The 26691-nt window shown below is 27.8% G+C and overlaps 1 protein-coding gene across 2 annotated transcripts in view; it reads left to right on the forward strand.

Annotated features, from left to right (window-relative positions):
- The window catches only part of LOC117168030 (SNF-related serine/threonine-protein kinase-like), a 91437-nt gene that overhangs the window by 58878 nt on the left and 5868 nt on the right, over positions 1-26691 (forward strand). For both annotated transcript variants that reach the window (XM_033353355.1, XM_033353356.1), the window contains exons 3-9: positions 2478-2630; positions 2720-2966; positions 5854-6205; positions 9529-9657; positions 11385-11493; positions 14076-14385; positions 19958-21184. In XM_033353355.1, the coding sequence (XP_033209246.1) occupies positions 2478-2630; positions 2720-2966; positions 5854-6205; positions 9529-9657; positions 11385-11493; positions 14076-14385; positions 19958-21184 (2527 nt within the window). The remainder of the gene's footprint in view (positions 1-2477; positions 2631-2719; positions 2967-5853; positions 6206-9528; positions 9658-11384; positions 11494-14075; positions 14386-19957; positions 21185-26691) is intronic.

Here is a 26691-nt window from a genome sequence, read left to right on the forward strand (position 1 = left end):
GGGAGCTCTTCTTAATATTTTGACACCAAAATCATGTCGATACACCTTACCGACTGCGAGTAAAGCCACCCACGCTTTAACTTGACAGACTGTATATGTCTGTTATCTGCAGGGAATATTGAAATTTATCGAAAAAAATTGCCTCAATTTAGTGTTCCGCGCTTCATATGGATGAAATTGTCTCACTTTCGAAAACGAGAAATGAGAAATCCACGGTCAAATATGCCAAAATAGGAAATGGGAAAGGCGGAGAAAATTCTAGTTCTTTCGAATCTCTTACACAATTTTACTCATTATTCAATAGTTTCTTATCTAAGAACATATAAACTAATTTTTTAAACGATATACTGAATACTAGAATTTCCTATATCTTTCCTACAAAAACTAAAAAGAAGCAAATTTAATTTTATTCCTATTTAAGTTTAAGTCCTTAAAAAATTACTAAACTTTAATTTACAAAAAGTTAACCATAATTACAGGGGGCCACTAAATCGGGAATTGTATGAGACCGGGAAATGACAGTGCATTTTTTTACCGGAAACTTGACAAATTTTTCGAAAAATAAAAAATCCGTTCCACTTTAATTTAAAAAAATTTTTTTAAATACTTACTTAAATACTTCATTTTTTCAATTACGATATTCAGTTTAGAATGCGTAATTCGAAAATTTCTTACTTTGAAAATGGTCAATGTCAGATTTTAATTTTGAAGCGTAACTTTTAATTTAAAGAATTTTGAAATTCAGTTTTAAAGATATGAACAATAACAAATTACAAACTTTTGAAGTCGAAGATTTTGAATAAAAAAACACATGATTAAAAAGTGAATAATATTTGAAAACTTCACCAAATATTCTCCATTTAAAAAAAAAACTGCAAAATGTATTCGTATTTAAAGACTTATATTAAATTGGGAATATCTTTTCAGTCTACAATATCCCATCTTTAAATCATCTGACTGTTTATTTAAAATCAGTAATTATATATCAAATATTCAAAAAGAAAGTAAAAAACTAAATTCTGAACGTTACAATTTCAATTGTTCTGTTTAAAAAAAATTAAATTTGCAAGTTAATTGTTGAAAATGATGTATAAAAAACAATTAAACACCTATTATTCTTACAAAAAATTCGAGTAAGTTTAAAAGATATTTAGAAGTCTTTACCAAATTCAAAATTAATTTAAAATTTGAAATGATTTCAAATAATTTATATCAAGTATCTACATGTACCGACAAAATCCAGCTATTCGTACCGGAATTTTCTTCGCCAAAAGCCGACGGCGTGATTTAAAACAAAATATAGATTTCTGTAGAGTTAGAACAAAAAATTTGGAAGTTTTCAAAGAATTGTGAATGGCTTCAGAAAAATAAAAAACATTTCCTTCAGATTCCTACACAGAGAGACATTTCGGCAGATTAATTTACGGCACTACTCCTTGATTTTATTAAGCCTTGACGCGAGAACTAAGATCTCGGAACCCTTGCTCTTAAAGCATAAGTCTCGAATTTTCGGTATTAGGCCACTGCCGTTTGCTGTCAAGTCTCCAATTCATGCTTTTAGATCACGCAGAGTCCGAGACTTTAAATCACATAAAAATGGTATATCTCTCAAATCACGCGCTTCCGCGAATTAATCTCTTGCAATTTCTCTCAGTATATTGGACAATTAAAAACGATTTTTCATTTTGAAAAATCAATTTTAAGGGAATATTTAAAAGGATTTACAAAATTATAAAGAGTGAATGTGGAAGATTTTAATGAAATTTGTTTAATTTGGTAGGATTTTTTCAATTATAGGAAAAATGCGAATCATTTTCAAAGATGTATAGAAGTTCTGAAAAAATTTCAAGAATAATTGCAAAATTTAAAAAAACGTAAAACAGCATGTAACATTTTCTAAGACATTGAAATAAAATTTTGAAATGAAATTTTATTTGACAGTTTAACTGTGTTTAATTAAAAATTGTTCAGTTGATAAGTGTTAGTAGCTTTCATTTTATACGTGTAAATTACTGAGAATCTGAATTTAAAAAAAATTGTAATTGAAAAACATTTAAACTTTGATTATAACAGTTTAAAAGGCAGGAGCTTCACTTATAGTGCCTTAATTTGCATCACAATTTTGATTACTTCAAATTGAAAATTTTGTAGATTTAGAGTTCGAATTTAGGTGATTCCATTGACCGTGAAAAATGTTTGCGAACCGGAAAAAACCGGGAATTTTGTTCTTTGATTAAAATGGCCACCCTGAATTACTTCTTTGTTTTTATTTTATTTTATTTTAACTTAGCGTTTCCCATTTAAAATCCTATGTAAATAAACAAAAAGAATAATAATAGAATTTATTTATTCGGAAACCGAAAAAAATTGTGGGGGGATCGAAGCTCCAATCAAATCAGAAATTGAAGGAATGCGTCCTTGAATTTTAATGCATTTGCTGATAAGATGCGAACATAAACACACTTGTGCTCTTCTAGGTGAGATGCATGAAGCTCGTGCAACATCCGAACGTTGTGCGACTTTACGAGGTGATAGACACGCAGACCAAGCTGTACTTGATTCTTGAGCTGGGTGATGGCGGGGATCTCTATGACTACATCATGCGTCATGAAAGCGGTCTCAGCGAAGAAGTATGTTAATGAATGCTCTTTACTCATTAAACTCGATGATTGCAAATGTTATATTGATCGGCTCCTTCCTTACTTCGTTTTCGATTTAGGTTGCCAGGACTTATTTTCGTCAGATAGTCCGAGCTATATCATATTGCCATAGACTGCACGTTGTCCACAGGGACCTAAAACCTGAAAATGTAGTCTTCTTCGAAAAAATAGGCACCGTCAAACTCACGGATTTTGGATTTAGTAATCGCTTTTGTCCTGGCCAGAAATTAGAGACTTCATGCGGATCGCTCGCATATTCCGCGCCTGAAATTCTACTGGGCGATAGCTATGATGCACCGGCTGTTGGTAAGTCTTGAACTTGCTCTTTTATTTCTGACATATTATCTGTAAGAAAAAGAATATCCTTGTACAGAGTTCCAAGATGCAAACTGTTTTGTTTTGCGAGCCTCTTTAAAGCAATCGTTTTCTATGATTGGTACAGGTGCAGACTTGATTATAGCCTGGGAAGTTATTGATTAACTATGAGATCAACTCTAGGCTTCTTGTCCTTTGAATAGTAAACGGTTTTTTATTCTAAGTAATGGGCACTTCTTCTGAAGTGCAATTTTATGTATGTACTTAACTCTTGACACTGGAGTAGAAAAAATTTACCAAGTTCAGGGACATGAGATGGGTCAATTTATGCTGTACAGATTGATAATGCATGTCAGTATATTTATGGAAAGGGATAGAACTAGAAGGGGGAGTACCAGGTAATATGTTTCTTGTTGGGATTAATAAGTTTTGTAAGTAAAGTTCATGGCCCCAAAGTAAAATGGTGAAATTCTTAGGAATTATCCAGTTTTGAGAAAAACGACTTTGCAGTTTTCACGGTTCAATTGGATCCATTGGTAGCACGTCAGGTTTGTAGCCGAAAGATTGCGAGATTAATGCACGTTCACTTCCCTACTAAATCATTTTAAAATTATGCAAAAATAAACATTTTGAATGCTTTTTTCGAATGAAAAACTCGCTTTTTCATGTACCTACTTTAAAATAAGAATGTACACGAAAAGTTCTATTACAATACAATTTAATTCATTTTTTAGAAAATTCAAATGCATATGCGTTATAAATAAATTATTTAATACAGAAATTTTTCAGAAGAAAAAAATGTTTTCTTTTTTTACGCCTGGGAAAATTTTAATTTATAAATAAAATAGGCAGAATATAATGATTTCGACATCTTCCATACAAATGGCGATTATTCTGGAAGATGTCGAAATGCGAGTTTTTCTTTGAAAGAATTTTATTTTTGTGCAATTTAAAAAATGGAAGAGAATTGATTATTTAAACATTTTAATCAAAAAATCGCAAACTTTAAACTGCCTGCAAAATTTCAGTCACAAATCCGACGCGCTACCATATGAGTTACTCGGTCAGTTGGAAGATATATTATTAGTTCATAAGGAATTTCACAATTTTAATTTGGGGTCAAGATCTTTATTTATAAAACTTTTGAACCCAAACAAAAAATAACACTACCGGGCATTCCCCTTTTGAGCTGACAATGGGGAGGACTGATCTGAATCAAGAAACTTATCCTTTTCTTCTTTTTACACTTAAATGCAAACTGAATTAGTATAACCCAATAAATAAATTCAACTATTTAAAAAAAAATTTTTTTTTTAATATATACCATATTATATTTTTGGTTTGGTATTCATCTCGTTTGGTTAATCTACATTGTTAACAAGTTATTTATTCTCGAATATTCATCTCTTTCATTAAAAATTGAACTATTTTATTGAAGGTTCGTTGTATTTTTGCAGAGAATTACTTTTTTTTAGGTAAAATGTACCTAATTGTTCCATTTTTTGCTAAATATTAATATTTTAAATTAAACATTGATCTTTTTTTTGTTTGAAAATTCAGCGATATGAGTAAAAATCAATTTATTTTGATGAAAATTTGACTTTTTGGTCGATAATTAATCTTCTTTGTTGTAAATTCGTCCTTTTTTGGTTATAAATTGTAACTTTTAGTTCAAAATTAATGTTTTGGTTGATGATTCAACTATTTTGTTAAAACTTGTCTTTATTGTTTGAATTAAAGTGTTTATTTTAAATTGTAATCTTGTTTGATTGAAATATCAACTATTACATGTTTTGTTATGAATTAATCTTTTTAAGTGAGAAAATCCACAACTTGTTTTAATGTTCACCTACTTTATACAATTTTAGTTGAATACAGCTGGTTGAAAATTAATTTTTGTTTATTTAAAATTAGACTTAAAATTTAAAGATTACATTTTTGGGTAAAAGCTTAGCTTTTTAAGTTGAAAATTCGGCTATTATTTTGAAAATTCATCTTTCTTGGTTGAAAATTAACGTGCTTATTGAAAATTCATCTTTTCATGTTTAAAAGTCAACAATTTTCTAAAACATTCGACTTTTTAGCTTGAAAAATTAACTGACTGTTGCAAATTCTTTTTTTTTTGTAGAAAATTAATCTTTTTTGTTGAAGATTCATCTATTTGTTTGAAGATTCAACTCATCTGTTAAAAAATCGTCTTTTTGCCATTCGATTCAACCATTTAAAAATGCGTTTTTTTTGTTGATAAAATTTAATTTTCTTTACTCAAAATTTAACGATTCCATTTTTGGTTGCAAACTTATATTTTTTACTTAAAAATCCAACGATTTGGTTTTAAAAAATGTATTTTGTTGTTAATTCGCCTTTTGGTAGAAAGTTATTTTTTTCATTTAAAACTGTAACTATTTAGCGAAAAAATCAACTATTTTTTGGAAAGTTTAATTCATATGTTAAAAATTCAACTATTTTGTTACAAATTCGTCTTTTGGAAATGAAAGTTAATCTTCTATGTTACAAAAGTCATCTTTCTTGATTAGAAATGAAATTTTTCGCTGCAAATTCAACTATTTCAATAAAAATTAAATTATGTTGTTTAAAAATTCAACTGCTTTGTTTACAATTCGCCCCTTTTGGTTTGAAAACCCATTTTCTAATTTAAAGTTTACCACACAGTCATGTAGGAAGTCCGTATTTAGTGAAAGGCTTTGTTTTTTTCGGTGTGGTTGCGGAGTAAATAAAACTGCGGCCCCAACGTGTGGAGATAAGGGCTCAAAATTAACCCAGAATCGATCACAAAGTTTATTGACAGCTCCTAAAGTAATCAATAACTTTTGAGTTCGAAAAAGGAGTGTTTTTGGAGAACTGGTTGATTTTTCAGATATTTGGTCTCTGGGTGTAATACTCTACATGCTGGTATGTGGTCAGGCACCCTTCCAGGAGGCAAATGATAGCGAGACACTGACGATGATTATGGATTGCAAATATTCGATTCCATCTCACGTTTCTGACGGATGTAAGAAGCTCATTGCTAGGATGCTCGTCAGGGAACCGGAAGGACGAGCGACTCTTGAGGAAATCGCTTCTAATCCTTGGTTGTCGGTTGGATCGGATGCCGATCCAATTGAATCGCTGCCTCTTGTTTCGCGGCAGCAGGTTTCGGAGGAAAACCACAATCTCATAATAACCAAAATGGTCAACGGCAATATCGCAACCAAAGAAGAAATCACAGAGTGAGAAAAATTAATTTTCATTCCGTAGCTTCAATCCTTACTTCCACAGGGGGTTTACTCACAAATATTCAGTTTTGCCCAGAAATCTTACAACAAATCATTAATTTTAGACCTCAATATAATATTTTTCATGAAAACAAATTAATATTGACTAGTCCTTTTCATTATCATTGCTCTAATGTTTTTTAACGCTTAATTTCGACCCTAAATTAGATTTTAGGGAAGTCTGACCAGTTGTTTAGAAGTTGTACAAATATAAATATTCCTAAGATTCTAGAGAAAATTAAAAAAGATTTTCGAATATTTCAGATATGTATATTGAAAAAGAATCTGGGCAATTCTGATGACAATTTTGTTCTGAGGAATTTAAAAATATTCTATTTTTCGAAAATCTTTTTCAGTTGTAAAATGTTCTTAATCGCTTTAAAATTTCTAAATTTCTTTCAAGCTAAACTGATTTTTTTCCCTAAAATTATGAAAAATATTTCAAAAATGAAAAAATTGCATTCAAGTCTCCCAGATTTTTTTCGACATTTTTAGGAGATGAAGGATAAATCCCAAAAAATAAAATTTCCGCTGGAAAATTTTCGAAAACAAAATATTCGGAATAGAAAGTTTTGATATTACCGAATTTTTAAAATCCCGAATTAAGAAAATTCTCGAATCTAACAAATTAAATTCTTGAATAATAATTATAATGAAATACTTTATTTGGTGGACGCATTTTTTATGTTATTTATTATTTTTATTTTATTATTTATTCTTAAACCATTTTCAAATTGTTCAGATATAATATTTTTTTAATTCAGCAATATCATTATAAACTTTATTGATAAAAGAGAAAATTTGTATTGTAAACGATTTTTAATTATGGGAAATAATTATATTCCTAACAGTTTACCGCTAAACTATATTTCATCAACTTTTCACTCTTTTAAAGAGAAGAGAAAAATGAAATGATGGCGACAATAAAATATCTGGGTAAATGGTAAACAGTTTACGTTTTATTTTAAATAATTAAATTGAAGTTTTCAAGATTCCAACATTTTTTTATTTTACAGGATTTAATAAAATTGCAAGCAAACTGAATTGTTTCAAACGATATATAGAAGTTTTGCAAAAGATTTGAAAATAGTTTTGATCTTGAGAAAATTTCAAAACATTGCATATAAAATGCAGATTACAGAATGTTAAATTGTAGAACGTAAAATTTTCATAATTTTCATTTTTAAATGATCAAAATTAAGAACTTCAAATTAAAAGGCTTAAAATGCAAATTTCTACAATTTTAAAGAGTTAAAATTCATTCCAGAGATGTGTATATAATAATTCTTATATTTTGATTTCCAAAATTATCTTTGAAGATTTAAAAAGATGTCGAAATGAATCTGGAAGAATTTAAGACATTTTTTTTATTTTGCAAGATTTCAAAAAATTGCAGGAAAACTTGATTATTTCAAATAAAATTTAGAAGTGTCAGAAGTTTTGCAAAATGTTCGAAAATAATTTAAATCTTGAGAAGATTTCAAGACATTTCAAACAAAATTTCGATTTTTTTTTTAATTTTATAAAAAAAATTTTTTTAAGATTTCAAGAAAAGGCAAAACAAATCTTAAGATTCTTTTAAAAATGTCGAAAGATTTTTTTATTTTGAAAAATCAATTTTAAGTGGAAAATGAAAAATTTTTTAAAACATTTGAAACGATTTCCTAAAATTTCAAAATAGAACATAGAAGATTTTAAATAAAAAATTTCAATTTTGCAAACTTGCAAAAATTTAAAAGAGTTCAAAATAAAATATAGATTTTTGAAGATTGTGCACAATAAGTTTAAAAGCTTCTTAAGAATGTTGAGAGATTTCAAGAGAATAAAACATTTTTTTTTAGATTTCTGCGAACATTTTAAATGATTCTTTATTTCAGACAAATAATTTCGAGAGATTATTTAAAAATATTACATCAGATTTCCAAAATTCTCAAAAATTAATCCCAAAGATATTACGACCATTTTTTTTATCTTATGAAAAATTAGAGTAATCAGAACAATATTTCGAAGTTTTGGCAGATTTTTTTTTAATTTTACGAAAAATTCGAATAAATTAAAAAGATATTTAGCAGGTTTAGAAGTTTTCAAAAGATTAAAAAATAATTTTAAATTTGAAAAGATTTCAAACATTTTTTAAACGAAATTTGGATCTTTGAAGATTTAGATACAAAAGTTAGAAGCGGTTTGATAGTTTTTAAAGGTTTCAAGAAAACTATAAAATATTCTTAAGATTCATGGGAAAATTGAAAAATAATTTTTAATATTTCAAATAATTCCTTAAGATTTCAAAGAACAATGTACAAGATTTTGAAGAACCAATTTTCAATTTTGCAAGATTACAGCATTTTAGAACAAATTCGAGTAAGTTTTTAATTTTTTTGGTAGTAGCGTTTAACTATTATTGATTAATGATTGAAGAGTTTTTAGAAAAGTCGATTCTAAAAAATTTTTTTTTACAAAGTGACTCTTAATATAACAGTATTATTATAATTAAACTTTCACAATAAAAGATTTAAAAAATGTTGTTTCTATTTACTTTTTAATAATTAATATTTACTAATGGATAATGCTAAATTTAAATTATTTTCTTTTATTGTGATTTGATAGTAATAAGAATAAAAAAGACGAATGAAATGGAAAAGAGAAGGAAGAGGAATTGGTTGGTTGCCTTCTAATTTTTTTCATCTTTCTTATTTTTTTCCAGAGATTTTTTTTTAAATTACAATAGGAAAATTTTATTACGATTGCGCAAATTTAGTCGTTGGATTCTTGGTTTTATTTTTAAGAATTCTATACATTAACTTGATTGTTGGACGTTAAATAGGATATCTAAGAAATATTTATTAATTAGAATACTAAAAATAATTAATCACATGTATCTTTATAAAAATAACAAGTAACCTCGAAACGGTATTAAATTTCCCATAGTATGTGAAAAAAGATTTCAGAATAATTAACTGAAGAGGGCCACTATCGTATGCCGAGATATCTGAAGCAATTATAATATAATTTTATTCATTTTTAATTGACACCACAGAATTGCAAATAGGAAAATCGTATGTTAAATACGTTTAATTCTTTTTTAACAAGACCAGATTTGATATTTACAACCGGAAAAAAGCGGGAATTTGGTTGGCGAAAATTAGAAGACACCTTATTCCATTAAAATGGGTGTTTTTGATCCTCTAGACTAAAGTCTCTTAATTTTTTCCCTTGGTGTGGCTGAGAGAATCTTATTTATCTCCATTTTTTCTGTTTTATTAACTCCTGTCTTTCAGCGCCCTCGACAAGAACGAGTACAACCATATAACGGCCACTTATTTTTTGTTGGCCGAGAGAAAATTGCGAGCTCATCGGCAGGAACCAGTCCAGAAAAGCCGACCCGAATTATTGGACGTTTCTGTGAGGTATGTCGAAACGCTGATTTATTTGTTTCTATCGTGAAACATGCCACTGCGCGCTGATTTTGCTAACCTTCATTCCTTATTATCGGCTCTGAGTTCATTCTGAATAGCGAAGGAATTTACGACGTTTAAAACATATATGTACACTTTTAAAGCGATTATAGCTGACCGAATCCATTTCAAATCATGCAGACCGGCCGGTGACATGCTCAGGATTAGCTTACCTAAGAAATATGTTTTTGTTCGTGGAAAATGACGAGACACATATTTTTTCTTTGAACTAAAATATCGACATTTATATATTTTTCTACAAATATTTTAACATTTTAAAGGAATTATGAGTTTTTTATAGAAATGTTACTTTAAAAACCCTTTCATTTTTGCAATTTATGAGATATGAATGTTTCTCTTGTTTCAGTTTATCCACTTTTTTCACTCTTTCAGAGTCCACAAAAACTTGAAAAAATAATACAAATTAGTAACGTTATTTTGCATTTTTTAACAAAATGCCACCTTTTTCTGGAAATTTTTAGGAATAATTGGTAATGAGATAATCTACTCATCATAAATTTTCCGTTTAGTATTTTTTGTTTGTTTTTCGAGATAATAATTTTTTTGGTTTAAAACCTTGCCTTTTTGCAATTTTTTTACATATGCAGCTTTTTGTTGTTGTAGTTTATCCATATTTTACACTTTTTAAAAAACACCCAAAAAATTAAAATAATAAAATATTGTAACGGTATTTTGGAATTAGAAAAAAAAACAAACAAGATAACAGGTACTTATATAGTCTACCTAGCATAAGTTTTCCGTTTGGTCTTTCATTCTTTTTTGTTTTTTTTTTTTTATAGAAAAGATTTTTTTTCCAAACCTTGCCATTTTTGAGATTTTAAGATCTTTTTTAAATTAAGTTTATCCCATTTTTGCACTATTTCGAAATATAAAAAAATATTAATACTGTAAAATGGTAACATCACGTTTTTTCCCTCAAATTTCTAGCAATGCTGTCTATACCCACCATACATTTTTCCTTTGTTATTGTTTCTTTTTTTTTTAGAAGAGAAAATAATTTTTTTCTCGATGCTTGTGTTTTTTGACATTTTTGAGATTTGAAGGTTTTCTTGTTTCAGTTTATCCAGTTTTTTGCACTCTTTCAAACCCCACAAAAAATGTGATAAGAAAAGTAATAAATGGCAACGGTATTTGGCATTTTTGAAAAATAGACAAAAAATTGTCAAAAACCCTACCTTTTTTCCCTGAAATTCTTAGGAATAGCCTGTGTATCCCAAAAGCTTCAGAAAAAGGTGGGGTTTTTGAGGATTTTGTTTTCTTTTTAAATAAAATCCAAAATACCTCTGCCATTTTTCATTATTTTTTGTAGATTTTGAAAGAGTGCAAAAAAACTGGTTAAACTGAAACAAGAAAGACCTTCGTATCTCATAAATTGACAAATTGGCACAGTTTTTAAAGTAAAATGGAGATGAAACTCATTGTACCTCTAAAATTTTAAAATATTCGTAAAATATTAAAAAATATTGCGATGCTAATTAAAAAAAATACGTGTATTATTTTCCACGTACAGAACCATATTTAATAGGCAAGCTTATCCTGAAAATGTCACCAGCAGGCCTGTATGAATTGAAATAGATTCGGTCAGCTTTTATGACTAATTGTCTACTAATTCTTTCAATTTAAAATATACCTTTACTTAATAAAGCTTGTATTTATAGTCAAGTTGACGATCTCTCAACGAACGACTTGCTTGACGACCAAAACTCTTTGGGCAACGTTAATCAATCCTTACTGAGTGTGCCTCGTACTGCAGGAGATTTGCCACCGGTAAGAAAAAAATCCATAATCGGGTTCTAGATACAAATTCCTACTTTACCGACGTTGACACCTTTATACATTTTACGTGGTTCGTTTTTGTACTACTTTTCTAGAATAATATTAATTTAGTTATATAATTATAATGCTCAATTGTAATTGCACTTTTAAAAATAGCGCGCTGCGCGTTTATTATGCACATTTTATTTTTGATTAACTAGTTATGAAATAAAAATATATGCTTCAATTTAAAGTACTGGCAAATTTAATCATTAATTGTTCATTAAAATAAATATTAATGTAGCTACATCGGCGTTCATACAATTTCCATTTTAAATAAAAAATGTTGAAATTAAAAGTCAAGATTTCAATTCTAAATCTTCCAATTAAAGAAATTTCGAATATAAATTACATAATTTTTTATTGTAAAACTTAAAAATTGTTTAATTTTTAATTGTATATTGCCAAAATTCAATATTTTGAATATGGTCATATTTAATATTATCAAAATTTCGAATGTGAATAATAAAAATTACAGCTTTATAAATTGTAAAACTTAAAACTTGCATAATTTTTAATTGTAAATTTTCAAAGTTAAAAATTCTGTCATTTTTATTTGTAAATTAAAAAAATGAGAATGTTTAATTTTAAAGATGTGTGAATAAAAATTCTTAACTTTTGAAATCAAAAGTAAAATCCTCAATTAAAAATCTTCCAAACTGAAGAAATTTTGTATGTTAGTCATAATAATTACATAAATGTTTTATTAAAAATTTTGAAATTTCAAAACTTAAATTTTTAAAATTTATAATTGAAAATTTGTAAATTTCCCAAAAATAGAATTACGAATTATTCCATGTTCAAGATTTATATTTTAAAAGTATGTAGTTTTGAACATTTTTTGGAATCAAATTGTGAAGCATCAAAATTACAGAATTTTTGCTTTTAAAACTTTAAATTTGCATAATTTTTTATCGTAAATTGTCAGAATTAAAAACTTTTGAATTTTAAACATTTAAAATTTAAAGTTTCGTAATTTTAAAGAGTTTCAATTTAAAGCTCTTGAATTCTAGAGACGTGCAAATACAATTTTTTTATTTTTATGATTCTAGATATCTAAACTCAAATTTTTAATTCTATATCTTTTAAATTAAAGAAATTTTGATTGGAAAGCATCAGAATTACAGATTTTTTTTCTTTTAAAACTTAAAATTTGCATAATTTTTAATCTTAAGTTTTCAAAATTAAAATCTCTTGAATTTTAAGTATTTAAATTTGAAATTTCCGTAATTTTGAAGAGTTACAATTTAAAGTTTTTGCTTTCTAGAGACGTGAAAATAAATTTTTTTAATTTTAATGATTTTGGAAGTCAAAAGTCAAGTTCTCAATTCTAAGTCTTCCGAATTGAAGACATTACGAATATAAAGCGTCAAAATTACAGCTTTCTAAATTATAAAACTTAATTTTTCATTGCAAAATTTCAAAATTATTGTTCAGTTTAGAAGATTAAATATTGAAAGTTTTTCAATTTTCACGATATGGAGTTTAAAAGTCTATTTTAAAGATTTGCCATTGAAAACCTTCATTTTAAAGATGTATAAGTAAAAATCCTTAAAGTTTGATAATTTCGGAAATGAGAAGTAATGTTTTCAATTCTACATCTTCCAAATTAAAGAAATTTTTAATTTAGTGTATAAAAGTTACAGAATTTTACATTTGGATAACTTAAAACGTGCATAGTTTTTAATTGTGAATTTAATAAAATTAGAAACTTCCTTTCTAAAGTTTTAAAATTTAAAGTCCTTCAATGTTTAAGAGTGAAATTAAAAATTCTTGTATCTAAAAAATAGAGAATTGCAAATTGTTTAATTTTCAAGATTTATATTTTAAAACTGTGTAAATCTAAACGTTTTTCTTAGAATAGTTCAATTTTTAACATTTACAATTGAAGATTCTTCAATTTTATCGTTTTGCAATTAAAAATTCTGCAATTTTGGTTTATTTGCATTTCAATATTCCTTAATATTTAATGTGTATGATAGAATATTTTACAATTTTGAATGCTTATTTTTTAATAGTTAAATTTCGAAAGATTTAAAATTGAAATTTATTCAATTTTATAGATTTTAAATTGTAATTTTTATAACTATGAAGAGTTAAAATGACAATCTTGATTTCATTAAATTCTTATAATGTATTATATATGTAACAGATGTTTCCATATATATATATAAAACGAACTTCGAAAGAACTTAAAGTTACTTGGATCAGTGACTGAAAATGTAACCAGTTTTTATTTTCATGAAATAACTGTAGCTGTAAACAATTCCTTTTTTTAAGGAACTGCTCCAAAACTGCATCTAATTAGAAATGATCGTAAAGTAATTAAAAAATTATTTGTTGTATCGAACTAACATTATGAGAATTGAATATTCCTCTTCAAATAACAGAGAAGAGTCAGAAAATATTCTAGAAATCTAGTTCAGACAATGTCGGTAAAGTAGGAATTTGTATCTAGAACCTGCCTTACCATACTTGCAGAAATCCAGTTTCTAGAATGAAAATTTCGAATCTAGATAATTATCGCTTTGCAGAATGTCCGTGCGCGAAAATGTAGTATAGTGCAGGAAGAAGAGGATGAAGATGATGTGTCCTCGTGTTCTGGTAGGGATGACCATGGAAGTAATTCCACTCTGAATTCATTCAATCGACGAGGATCGCGTTCGGAAGGAAAGCTTTCGCACATTTTGCAAGAAAGGTTAGCTCAGCTCCCCGAAAAACACACCGCTCTCAAGACTGTTGTTGTTCGTCATGCTCACGAGACTGCGGCATTCCGTGATGAAAGTATTAAGTCAAATAAACCTAAGGACAAGACCTCCACGATAGATCAAAATATTAATATAAGTAAGTTGATATTTATCTTCCAGCAAGTTGCAGGCCTCGGATTCAGGACACTAATTGCCAATTTTGACACTTTTTTTTAACGATGCAACTATTTTGCCAGTATTTTGAAAAAATGACACTAATTTTACTATTTTCTTAGATTGCTGCCTGATGCAAATTTATTTTTTCTTTGCTGTTAAACTTATTTTTAAACTTCTTTGCTAATTGTCTAAAATAACATATCTAAAATGAAAATTTTATAAGATTTTAAAGGTTTTAAGGGATTTCAAAAGTTTTGAAGACATTTTCAGAGATAAATGTCCAGGTTATTCACGCAAAATTCAAATTATTTCAAGGAATTTGTAGAGATTTTAAGATATTTTAAAAGATTCCAAGGTATACCAAGATTTCAAAACTTTCAAGGGATTTTTAAAGGATGTCAAAAATATCAAAGGATTTTAAGAAATTTAAGAGAATTTCAAAAGAATTCCTAGAAAAGGTTTGGGAGTGAATGGAATGGAATTAAATTTTAAACGACTTCTAGAGATTTCAATTTATTTTATGGGGTCTCGGCATTTCAAAGATCTAACCTTTTTCAAAGGAAGAATAAAGTATATCTTTATAGATTCCGGGGAATTTCATGAGATTTAAAGAACTTCGTAGGAATTTCAAATGACACACTCAAAGCAAAAGCGAACTAAAAAAAAAAAAACGTGCGCAGAAGCGAAGTAAAAACACGAGAGAGCGAAAACGACCTAAGAATTGGCGAGAGGTAAAACGATACAAGAATGAAGGGAGAGGGTTCCCCCCACTTTGCTGCTGCGAAAACCAGCCTCGCGAAGAGCCGAAAATGCGCGATCACAAACCCGAGCTCGACCGACCATTGAATCATTATGTATGTGAATATACATAGGAGACAAGATTTCAGGGCCTAAAATAACTATAAATACATTTTTTAACGGCAAATTTTAGTTTGTAGTTCAATTTTCAGGTAAAAAATTTAATTTTCGACAAAATAATTTAATTTTTAAGGGAAGAAACGCATTTTAAACGTAAGAAATGCATTTTCAACTGAAAAATATCAATTTTAGACCAAAAATGAAACAGTTAAATTTCAATTAAAAAAGTTAATTTTAAACAACAACAAAAACAATCGAATTTACAACAGAATAGTTCCATTTCTTTAAACACAGAAGTAAATGCACAAACAACAAGAATAATATTCTAATAAAAAGATAAATTTTCTACCAATGAAATTAATTTTTTCTAAAAACGATAAATTTTAAAGCAAACACGAATGCAATTTTTAACTTAGAAATGAATTTTAATTTAAAAAATAAGTATTCAACCAGAAATGGAATAGTTAAATTTTCTAATCTAATTATTCTATTTGTAATTTCGATTGTTTTTTTTTCAAAATTAAATTCTCGAATTTAAAATTTGACTGTAAGTGTTTGTTAGAAAATATATTTTTCAGTTGAAAATTCATTATTTACGTCGGAAATTAAATTTTTTTTTTAACTAAAGATGCAACTTACATTTTTTATTAAATACCTATTTTTTTAGTTTTAATATTCATTTTTAAGTTAAAAATTTTGATGTCTATTTTTATTTTACCTTTTTTTAGTAGAAAATTCGATTCTTTTTTGGTTGACAAAAAATTTTTTCAACTGAAATCTTAACTGTATCATTTTTGATAAAAAATTTATCTTTTCTAGCTGAAAATGTATATATTTTTTCGTTAAAGACTGAAATATTGTGTTAAATTTGTTTTGCTTGAAAATTGACTGTTTTTCAGTTAAAAACTCGTGTTTTATTTTATTAAATTATTCTTCTTCTTTGAAAAAGCATATGTTTTATTTAAAAATGATTTATTTTGTCTTTTTAAAAATTCTAATATTTTGTTGAAAATGAATTTTTGGAATTAAAAAATGTAACTGTATCATTTTTGGTTGAAAATTTATTTCTTTTAATTTAAAAACTTGTTTTTTGCAAGAAATTGACCTTTCTCATTTAAAAATTTATCTTTTTTGTTAGAAATTTATTCTTCTGGTTTAAAGTTCATTTATTATAATTCAGAATTTTTTTCGTTAAAAATGCATCTTTTTAGTCAAACTTCTTTTCTGTTGATTTAATATTATTTGTTTAAATACAGATTAAACATTCTATTTTCCGTTAAAAATTGATCATTTTAGTAGAAAATTCAAACATTTGGTTGAAAGTTAATGTATCTTGTTTTATTTGTTTATTGTTGTACATTTATTTTTTAAACTGATATGTAACCATTTCCTATTGCAAATTTATCTATTTTCTAAAAATTAGTTTTTTGTGTTGTTTTAAAATTCATTTAGAAAATGTTGAATTTCTATTTGAGGTAGAAAGTTATTTGTTTAAAAATTATATCATTTGTTGTTAAAATTCAATTTTTTTGCTTGGAAAGTTAAATATTTTGTTGAAACTTTTTTTTTGTGCGTAATTATTTTTTACTGAAAATATAACTATGTGATTGAAAATTCATGTATTTTGTTTAAAAAATCATCTTTTTTGATAAGAATATGATATATACACTTCTTTGTTTGAAAATTTCACTGTTTTCTTGTAAATTCGAATGTTTTTTAAAATTCAAAATTAATTTTCGGAATTTAAAATTTAACTGTATCATTTTTTGGTTAGAAATGAAGTTTTTCCACTTAAAAATTAATTTCTTTGGTTGAAAATTGAACTATATTTTTAAAAATTCATTTTTTATCCGAAAATTTTCCTAAAGTTGCAAATTGAACAATTTTGTTGAAATTCTTTTTTTATTTGTTAAAAACTAATTTTATACTAAAAATATGACTAAGATATGCAGCACAAAATTTGAAACATTTTAGGCCCTGGGATTTTGTCTCCTATATATATTTACATGCAGTAAATTACATTTTTCTCTTTGCAACAAATCTAATGATTCTATGGTAACTCGAGATTTTACAACCAGAAAAATTTGACGAGCAGCTGATTAGATCGTCATGTATGAAGTCGGGCAGCAAAGTGGGGGGAACCCTCTCCCTTCATTGTTGTGTCGTTTTACCTCTCGCCAATTATTAGGTCGCTTTCGCTCTCGCGTGATTTTACTTCGCTTTTGCGCACGTTTGTTTTTTTTAGTTCGCTTTTGCTCTAAGCGTGTCAAATAATGTCGTAAGATTTAGGGAGATTTAAAGGGATTTCATGTAATTTTATAATAGTTGTGGGATTCATAGAATTTTCATAGAAATAAAAATATTTTTTAAGATAAAATCTCTAGTGACTTTTAAATAAAAAAATCACTTCAGTCACTTTTCTTGCAATAAATTTATCAATGGAATAATCGCTATTGAATTCACGTATGTAGTCTGTATTTATTTATGAATTATTACGAACTCTTTTGAAATCTTGAAAGAGCATTTTAAAAGGTTTTAATAATTTAAAGATATTTAAAAGGATTTGAAATATTTTAGAGAATTTTAAGATTCCAAGAATTTTTTTATTGACTTTAGTAATTTAATAGGATTTAAAAAGATTTGATATATTTTAAGGTATTTTAATAGATGCTAGTGAATTTTTTTCATGGACTTTAAAAAATTTCGAGGTATTTCAAAATGTTTCTAAGTATTTAAAGTATTTTACGGAGTTTTACAAGACTCTAAGGAATTTAAAATTTATTTCAATAATTTGAAAGGGTTTCTAAACATTTTAGAGGATTTGAAATATTTTAAGAAGTTTTAAATACTTGAAAAGAATTGTTAATAGATTTTATTAATTCAATTTAAATTTCAAACAATTTGATATATTTTAGGGTACTTTAAACAATTTTAAGTAATTTTCAAGAGCTTTAAAAACTTTAAGTTTTATATACCTTGAAAAACCTGAAAATTTCAGGTATTTTTTTCAAAGCCAGGGGATTTTTTCGAGAACATGATTAATTTGTTTTGAATTACAATATTAAATTGAGTAACAATGATTCTTTATTTCTAAGGGTAGTTTTATATTACTGTATTAAAATATTTTGTTGAAAATTCGTTTTTTTTTGTTTGAAATCAATTTTTTAACTGAAAATTGAACTATTTCGCTTTTGATTGAAACTGGATCGGTTTCAGTTAGAAATTACAAGCGTGGTTGAACATTTATGTATTTTGTTGAAAATTCGTTCTTTTTGGTTGAATTTAATTTTTGTTTATTAAAAATTTAAATCTTCTTTTGTTGAAATATCAATTAATAGATTTTTCGTTTCAAATTCGTCTTTTCTGAATGAAGATTTAATTACTTGGTTGAGAGTTATTCTTTTGTAAAAAATTAATTTGTTGTTAATAATTTATCATTTTAGTTGAAAATTCATTACTTTATTTGAAAATGTAATATTTTTTTGAAAAATAGTTTCGTTTTTGTTGCAAATTATTATCTTTTTAACCGGAAAATGCAACTATTCCAATTGAAAATTACAGTCTTTTAGTTGGAAATTCATCTTTTTGGTTAAAAATTAGTTTTTAACTTAAAATTTAACGATTCAATTGTTAGTTGACAATTTTTTTTTAATTTTAAATTCATTATTTTTCTTTAAAAATTTGTCTTCGTATTTAAACTTTAATCTTCTTTGTTAAAATTAATGTTTTTTGATAAAAATTCACGATTCCAGTTAAAGACTGATCATTTTAGTTAAAAATTCATCTTTTTTTTTTTTGTTTATAAATTAACTATTCAATTTTTTGTATGTTATGGTTTTGACTAGATAAAATGTATGAAATAATTCACTTGAAAATTAATCCTCTTGTTTGAAAATTCAGTTTTTTGCTTGGAATATCAAGTATTGTAATTGAATATTCATTATTTTAGTTGAAAATGAATCTTTTTTGTTATAAAGAAAATTACCAGATTAAAAGTCAAGTTGAATTTGCTTTACAAATAAATCTGTTTTTTTTTTCAGGGAAAATGAATTTTTTAAATTGAAAAATCAACTATTTCATTTTTGGTTGGAAATTGATATTTTTCAGTTCAAAATTCAGCTACGTGTTTAAAATTAATCTTTTTCAGTTGAAAATTCAACTGTTTGGTAGAGAAAATAATGTTTTTTTTTTCATTGTCTTTTTGGTTGAAAATTCATCTATCTTTTTGAAAATTCAAAATTCTATTTCAAAAGTTAGGAATTTGTAGTGGTTTCAATCGAAATTAATATATTATTCACGTTATTTTACCTAAATATGCACTGAATTTTAAGAACAAGTAGATAAATTAAAATTTCTTTGACATTGAAATTCATGGACTTTAGAGACAAATTCAAGAAATGATTAAATATGTTCTTAGTATCACTAAATTAATTTATCATGCTAAAATATTTAAGAATATCTTGTAATATTAAATAAATTCTTAGAAACTAAAAAAACCCATTATTTATGATAAAATCGCAAAAAATCGTATCTGGAGAAATCTTGAAATAAATGTAAAAAAACCTGTAATTGTCAGGGAATTTTTTTCTCCAGAATTTGAGTAGACACCCTGACGGATTCCGAGGCCTGAAGTTGATACTTACATCTAAAGAAAGACTCAATTTGTAATAACTCTCTAATCTTTCCAACTTTAGGTAAAAATCAAATCTGCAACAAAACCTTGGACAAGTCGCCGTCATTAATGAAAAGCAATCAACCAGACGCGAGTCCGAAAAACAAGATGAATGCTGCACTGAGCGCTAAATCAGGTCTTGCGATCAAATGGACAATCGGGAGCCAAGAAGCGAGGCCAAAGTCAGTGGGCGATTATCTGAAATCAGGTCCAGTTCCAGCTAACAAATGGAAAATGGGATCGCAGCATCGAGCATCTCTCTCCCAAGACGATCCTCTTGCACAAAAAACCGATAATATTCCTCCCGAGACGATGACCACATTTCTCACTGAATCGTCGACTGTTCCTTCTCCCCTTCGCACTGCAGCCACAATCAGTGATAGCCAGTTGTTGACACCCAAGTACAAAACCATGCCTTCCCCAACTCACACTAAAGTCACGACCAAGAGCAATTCTCCACCTCAGCTCACTTTAAATGAGATTCTCGAAGACGGTGACGCGGTACCAGCCGGGGCGAATTTGTCGGACGGCAGTGCTTCCGGTAAATGTCGCGTTGTCAGGCGAACGGGATATGAACAGAGGCGTAGTAAATTCCACAAAACGAGGACAACATCGTGTTCCAGTTCGGATGCAAGTGATGACGATAGCGAAAGCAGGAAGAAACGAGCGCACAAACTGAGTGGATCGGGAAAACCATTGCCACCGAGACGAGACAGTCATGATGACTCGAGTGATTCTCAAGATCCTGGAGGAACTGGTGGTGGAGGTGGAGGAGGTGGACTTGGAAATGGAGAACGAGCTCGCGAGACACCGTCGACAGAACCAGCGGGTAATGACAATGGCGGTGGTGGTGGGAATACGACGACGTCGACCACGACGACAACTGGTGGTGGTACGCATTGTTGCTCGGAAAATCAGGGGATCGTTTATGGACGTAGACATCGAGCGGGAAGACGAAGAGCTGGCGAGACGAGGCTGAGGGAGAGTCAGTCTCTGAATCGCATCACCGAGGTGCAAGAAGCGGAGGGGCCGTCCTATCACAATCATAATCATTCTCACACGCCACGAAGCGCCGTTTTTACGCAAAACGTGGTGACAATGAGTCCAACACATATCGTTACGATGTCCGAAACAATCCCACCGCAGACTGTGACCACTGTACAAAAGGCGAAAGGATTCGGTGCGAGGCTACTGCAAGGCTGGTCTCTGGGCAACAACAAATCGTCCGCGGAAAAGACAACGGGATTAGGTGAGTTTTTCTTGATTTTATTTTCTGCGGTTTTTATGATTTTGGGCTAAAGATATTGGTCGCATGAGGGGAATGGATTGAAGCACTTGTAGGGTGGCCACCAACCCGGGAGAATCGGAAGAAACTTGCACCGAATCTGGAAGAGCTGGAAAAGTAATCGAATCTTGAAAAAGTGTTTAATAAACTTGGAAAAGGCATGGAATTAAAAAAAAAAATGACTGGAAAAACGGGAAAAGTCATGGAATTTTGAAAAAGTGACTAGAACTATTTTAATCGTCTCTCTTTCCAAGTCTTAATAATTTAGTATTTAATAGTGAATTCTATATTTGAAAATTGTAAAAGAAAACTTAAAGAAACGGCAAATATCAGAGAAAATGTAAGAATTAAATTGAAAAGATAATGGAAGATTCAATGGGAAAAGCATAAATAATTTTAATATGTAATTTTAATAATATAAGGTAAACTGACCATTACTGGGACAGTTAGGAAAAGCTAACCCACATAAACATAATTTTAAAATGGGGAATTGGAATTTTTTGTACAAAAACCGTTATAATGAGTGACTAAGACATTATTTCATCAATTAGAACAAAAAATACATTAGTAATTTTATAGTAAATTAATATAAATGGATATTTTTTAAGCTAGTCAGATTGCCCATTAGGGAGACACGAATTTTGGGGAATATCCTTAAGTGGGACACCAAAGAAGCCAATACTGGGACAAATAAAATCCAATAGAGTTTATCAAAATAAAATGGCACAATTTACTTATAATTTATTAGAGAATACATTAAGAAGCAATAATGGATTGTGATTACCGTGTAATTATTTATTCTACAAAAGTTGTTCAAAGTAGTTTATTGAAACCTCTAATCATAACCTCAAATTTTGCCAACTGCTTTGGTTAGTATTTTAATAATAACTCTTAAATTTAATTTTGATTAATATTTCAACTATTTTTGTTTAAAATTCGTCGATGAGAATTAATCTTTTTTTCGTAGAAAATTAGTCTTTTTTATTTTAAAATTCAAGAAATTGTTAGAAAATTGAAGTATTAGGTTAACCAAAAAAGTTAAATTCTGATTTACAAATATAATAGTTGATATTTCAACCAAAAAAAGATTCTAATGACATATTGAAAGCAGTCAAATTAATTTAAAAAAAAAACGAATTTCCAATCAAACTGCTCAATCCTCAACCTAAAAAGTTTAATTTTCAACCACAGTTGCATTTTTACTTAAGAAAGATGAAATTTATAATTAAAAAGATACATTTTCGAACCAAAGGGACGATTTTTCATGAAAGTAGTTCAAATGTTAATCATAAAACATTTTTCAATCAAGAAATAAAAAAATTGTAACCAAACTATGGAATTTTCAAGTCAAAAAGATGAGTTTTCTTCAAAACAGTTATATTTTTAATTTGAGAATATAAATTTTTAACAGAAAAGTTAATTTACTTAATTTACCTTGAAAAGTAAACGGATAATATTAATCTTATTAATATTTCATATAAATCTATAATATTAAATTTTAATTAATGCTTACTAATTTTTATGGAAAAATTAAATTTATGAAATACTGTATTACATTACTTACCTAAGCAGTTGGAAAACTTAAAGGTTAAAATTAGAGGTTTAAATAAACTACTTTGAATAACTTTATAAAAATAAATAATCAATTGATCAGCAAGGTCGTGTCTTATAAACAATATTTTTAATATATCACTAGTATAATACTGCGACGTGTAATTAAAAACACGATGAAAGTGAGCGTCTCAGTAATGGAAACGCAATTTCGCAACTCACGTTCAAGTGTCAGAAACTGAGACAGTCAACGACAGCTCGTCCCGGTTTAGATAACTTCGCCAAAAAATTTTCCAAATGAGGGACATCAACCCTTTCCGGCATACATTTTTCAAGGAAACGAGTTTTCATGAAAATTGATACATAGGGGGTTTTGGGGTCGCTGATTACGAATCTGAACTCAGATTTTGAAAATTCAAAATGGCGGGTTCAATATGGCGGCTAACGTTTGGCATATTTTTTTTCTGAAAATTGGTATACGGGGGTTTTTGGGATCACTGATCACGAATCTGAACTCAGATTTAGAAAATTCAAAATGGTGGTTCCAATGTGGCGACTTAAATTTGGAATATTTTTGGATTTTTTTAAAGAATTGGTATACAGGGGTTTTTTGGAGTAGCTAATCACGAATCAGAACTCACATTTTGAAAATTCAAAATGGCGGATCCAATATGGCGGGCAAAATTTGGAATTTTTTTTTGAAAATTGGTGTTCAGGGGTTTTGGTATCTCTGATCACGAATATGAAATTAGATTTTGAACATTCAAAATGTGCGGGCCAAAATTCAAAATATTTCTAAATTGTTTTTTGAAGGTTGGCACAGGCAGAGGGTCGCTGATCTTGAATCTGTATTCAAAATGACAAATATTTAGAATATTGAGGTTTGAAAAAACATACACTACTCACCTAAAACATGGATTAGTACCAATTTTCTGAATTGTCAAAATCTAAATTCAGATTCGTGATCAGTGACTCCAAAAATCCTTGTACACTAATTTTTTTTTAAATCCAGAAAACTTTATTATTTTGACCGCGATGTTGGATCCGTCATTTTGGATTTTCAAAGTCTGATTTCAGATTCGTGATCCGCGACCCCGAAAACCTCTGTATACCAATTTTCAGAAAAAAATCTAAAAATATTCCAAATTTCGGCAGCCATATTGTGTCCACCATTTTGAATTTTCAAAATCTGAGTCCTGATTCGTATTCAGCGACTCCAAAAACTCTTAAGTACTCATTTTCATAAGGATATAATGGACAGTTTTTTCAATAATGAATTTTTTCAACCCAAAAGGCTTTTTTTCATCTTTGTTTATAAGTATTAACAAATTATTTTAAAAATTTAGACCCTTCGCAAAAAAATTTCAATTTTCTATCATCCTGCGAGCATGAAATTAAAAAAATCTGTCTAAAATCCAATAAAAACTATTTTGAAATCGCAAAAAATGATATGAAAAAGGGTGGGAATACGGCATTCCCACCATGCCGCAAAGGGTTAAAATATTCATAAGTTATCGAATAAAATCGCTAATAAAGTTATGAATTTTATTCTCAAACGTATTAAAAATATGCAAAAAAAGCATTACTTTTTCTTTTAATGTAAGAAATTTCAATAATACAATGCTATAAAAGTAGCGGAAAGTTTTGAAATATAAAAAATGGCGAATTTTGTAGCAGTTCATTCACACATTTTGAGGAATATTTTTTATTATTTTTTACTAAATGTACAACTTGACAGGACAAAAGTGTAACAAAATTTAAAGAACTTCAAAAATAACAGAACATTTTTACTATTATAATTTATGTTGGAATATAAAAGATACTCAACGATTTTTTGTATTGTCCCAGTATTGGTCATACTTTTCACGTTGTTCCAGTAATGGTCAGTTTACCTTAGCCAATTTTATTAGTTCTTGCGATCTAAAAGTTTTATTTTAAGGGGCTAAACCACTGTAGAGCACGGAAAAATAGGCATATTTCAGGATTTTTGGTTTGTTTCTTTTGACTTAATGAAGAAATCAATCGAAATGTTGTAAAATGGAGGCTGCGCAGCATTTCTCCGTCGGCGCCTTTTTTTTAAAGTGTCCATGTAGGATTTTTTTCTCGGTACTATATTGATTTTTCGCGACATAGTGCTCATTTTAAAAAAAAGTTTAAAATTTCATTAAAAAATCGTTACAAAATTATTTATAAAAAAAAACTATGTAATATAAAAAATCCTACGTACGTCACTGGAGAAAACACTTTTGAACATATTTTGAAAATTTCAGATCGATCGGTGAGAATGTGTTCGAGTTATGTTTCCGGCCAATTCAAAAAAAGTGATTTCCAGAAAAACGCGTTTAAAGTTTTGAGTACTCTAAAATCACCGGGGCATACCTGAGAGGTGTTGCAGCAGAATTAAAAATGTGATCATTTAGACATTTTTTCCGCTCTACATCCTTTGGTATATCATTTTTAAGATCCTAAAACACCTTTCAAGCAAAAAAAATGTTCGAGTTTTTGAAAATTCTAAAGTGGGTTAACCCCTTAACTTTGTTAAAAAGTTCAGAGTTTTTTTTCTTCAGATTTGCTATTTTCAAATGTAATTCTAATCTTTGCATAAATAGTTCGAATATATTTGTTTCTAAAGTAATAACAAGCCAAAAATAACATGGTTATGATTAGCGAATACTTTTCTTCAGTTTAATAAAAATATTATTCAAAATTGCTTTGAATTAAATCAAACTTATTGATAAACCATTATCGTTGCATTATAATTTGTTGCAATTCAATTTAATTGGCTGAATTTAAAATAAATAAACCGGGATGAAGCCGGGAGAGAAATATTACACCGGAAGATTTCCCGTATTTCATAATTCGCGCATTTTGTAATTTTTGATAGTTCCCAACTAGAAAGTATATAATTTTCAGAGTGTTAAAAATAATTAAACTTTAAAGTTTCACAAATATTTCTCGCAGTATTTAAAATTCTGCAATTTGGAATGGTGAAAATGACAGTGACTTCTGATTGGACAAAATCACATATTTTATTTAAAAAATCTATCCAGTCCTTTTAATGTCACTTGATACTACATGATATGATCCTTATTATCAATATATTCAGTGTCTTCAAAATGTCTATAATTTTAATTTACAGTTATATTTTGAATGTGCAATTCTAAAACAGTTTAATCTTTGAGGCCTTAAAACTAAAATTTTTTCCTAAATTAATTTTAAAAAATTTAATTATATGATAACAATATTATTTTGTATTCTTTATCTTAATTTTTTATTAAAGATCTTAAAATTGTTCGATTTTTAGTTGAAGATTTAAACAAATAAGTAATTTTAAATTGAAAAATATTTTATATTCGAAAATTTCTAGAATGCAGAATAATTCTAAAGAAAGGTGTGAAATTAAAAAAATAAAAACTTAGTTTAAGATTAAAAACGATGAAAATTGAAATATCTGAAATTGATACATTAGTAAATGGACAAATACGGTAATTTTAAGTGGTTGCAATTTCAAATTTCTGAATTTTCATGAACAACCTTACATTTTTTCCTGTTATAGGTATTAATTTCCAATTAAAATTTAATAGGTTAAATTTCAGAAAGTATTATCAGCAATTTAAAATTTTTTAATTTTTCAGCGATTTAAATTTACTTCCAATAATTGAAAATTGAAAGGGTTTGAGTATAAAAAAGTTTTAATATCACAGTTTATGGTTATTAGATTTTTTTCGTCAATGTTCGGGAGTAAACATTTTTTCATTTTTAACGTTTCCCGTTTAAAATTACTATTTATTTCGAAAGTTTTTTTTAGAATAATTGAATGCATTTTTCATTTTAGAAAAAGTTCTATGATCAGCTTTAATGTTAATCTGTAATTTTATCATGTAATGACAATCTAAATTTCTAGAATTTTAGAAGCTTTA

Source organism: Belonocnema kinseyi, chromosome 2 (genome assembly GCF_010883055.1).
Source record: "Belonocnema kinseyi isolate 2016_QV_RU_SX_M_011 chromosome 2, B_treatae_v1, whole genome shotgun sequence".
Taxonomy (NCBI): domain Eukaryota; kingdom Metazoa; phylum Arthropoda; class Insecta; order Hymenoptera; family Cynipidae; genus Belonocnema; species Belonocnema kinseyi.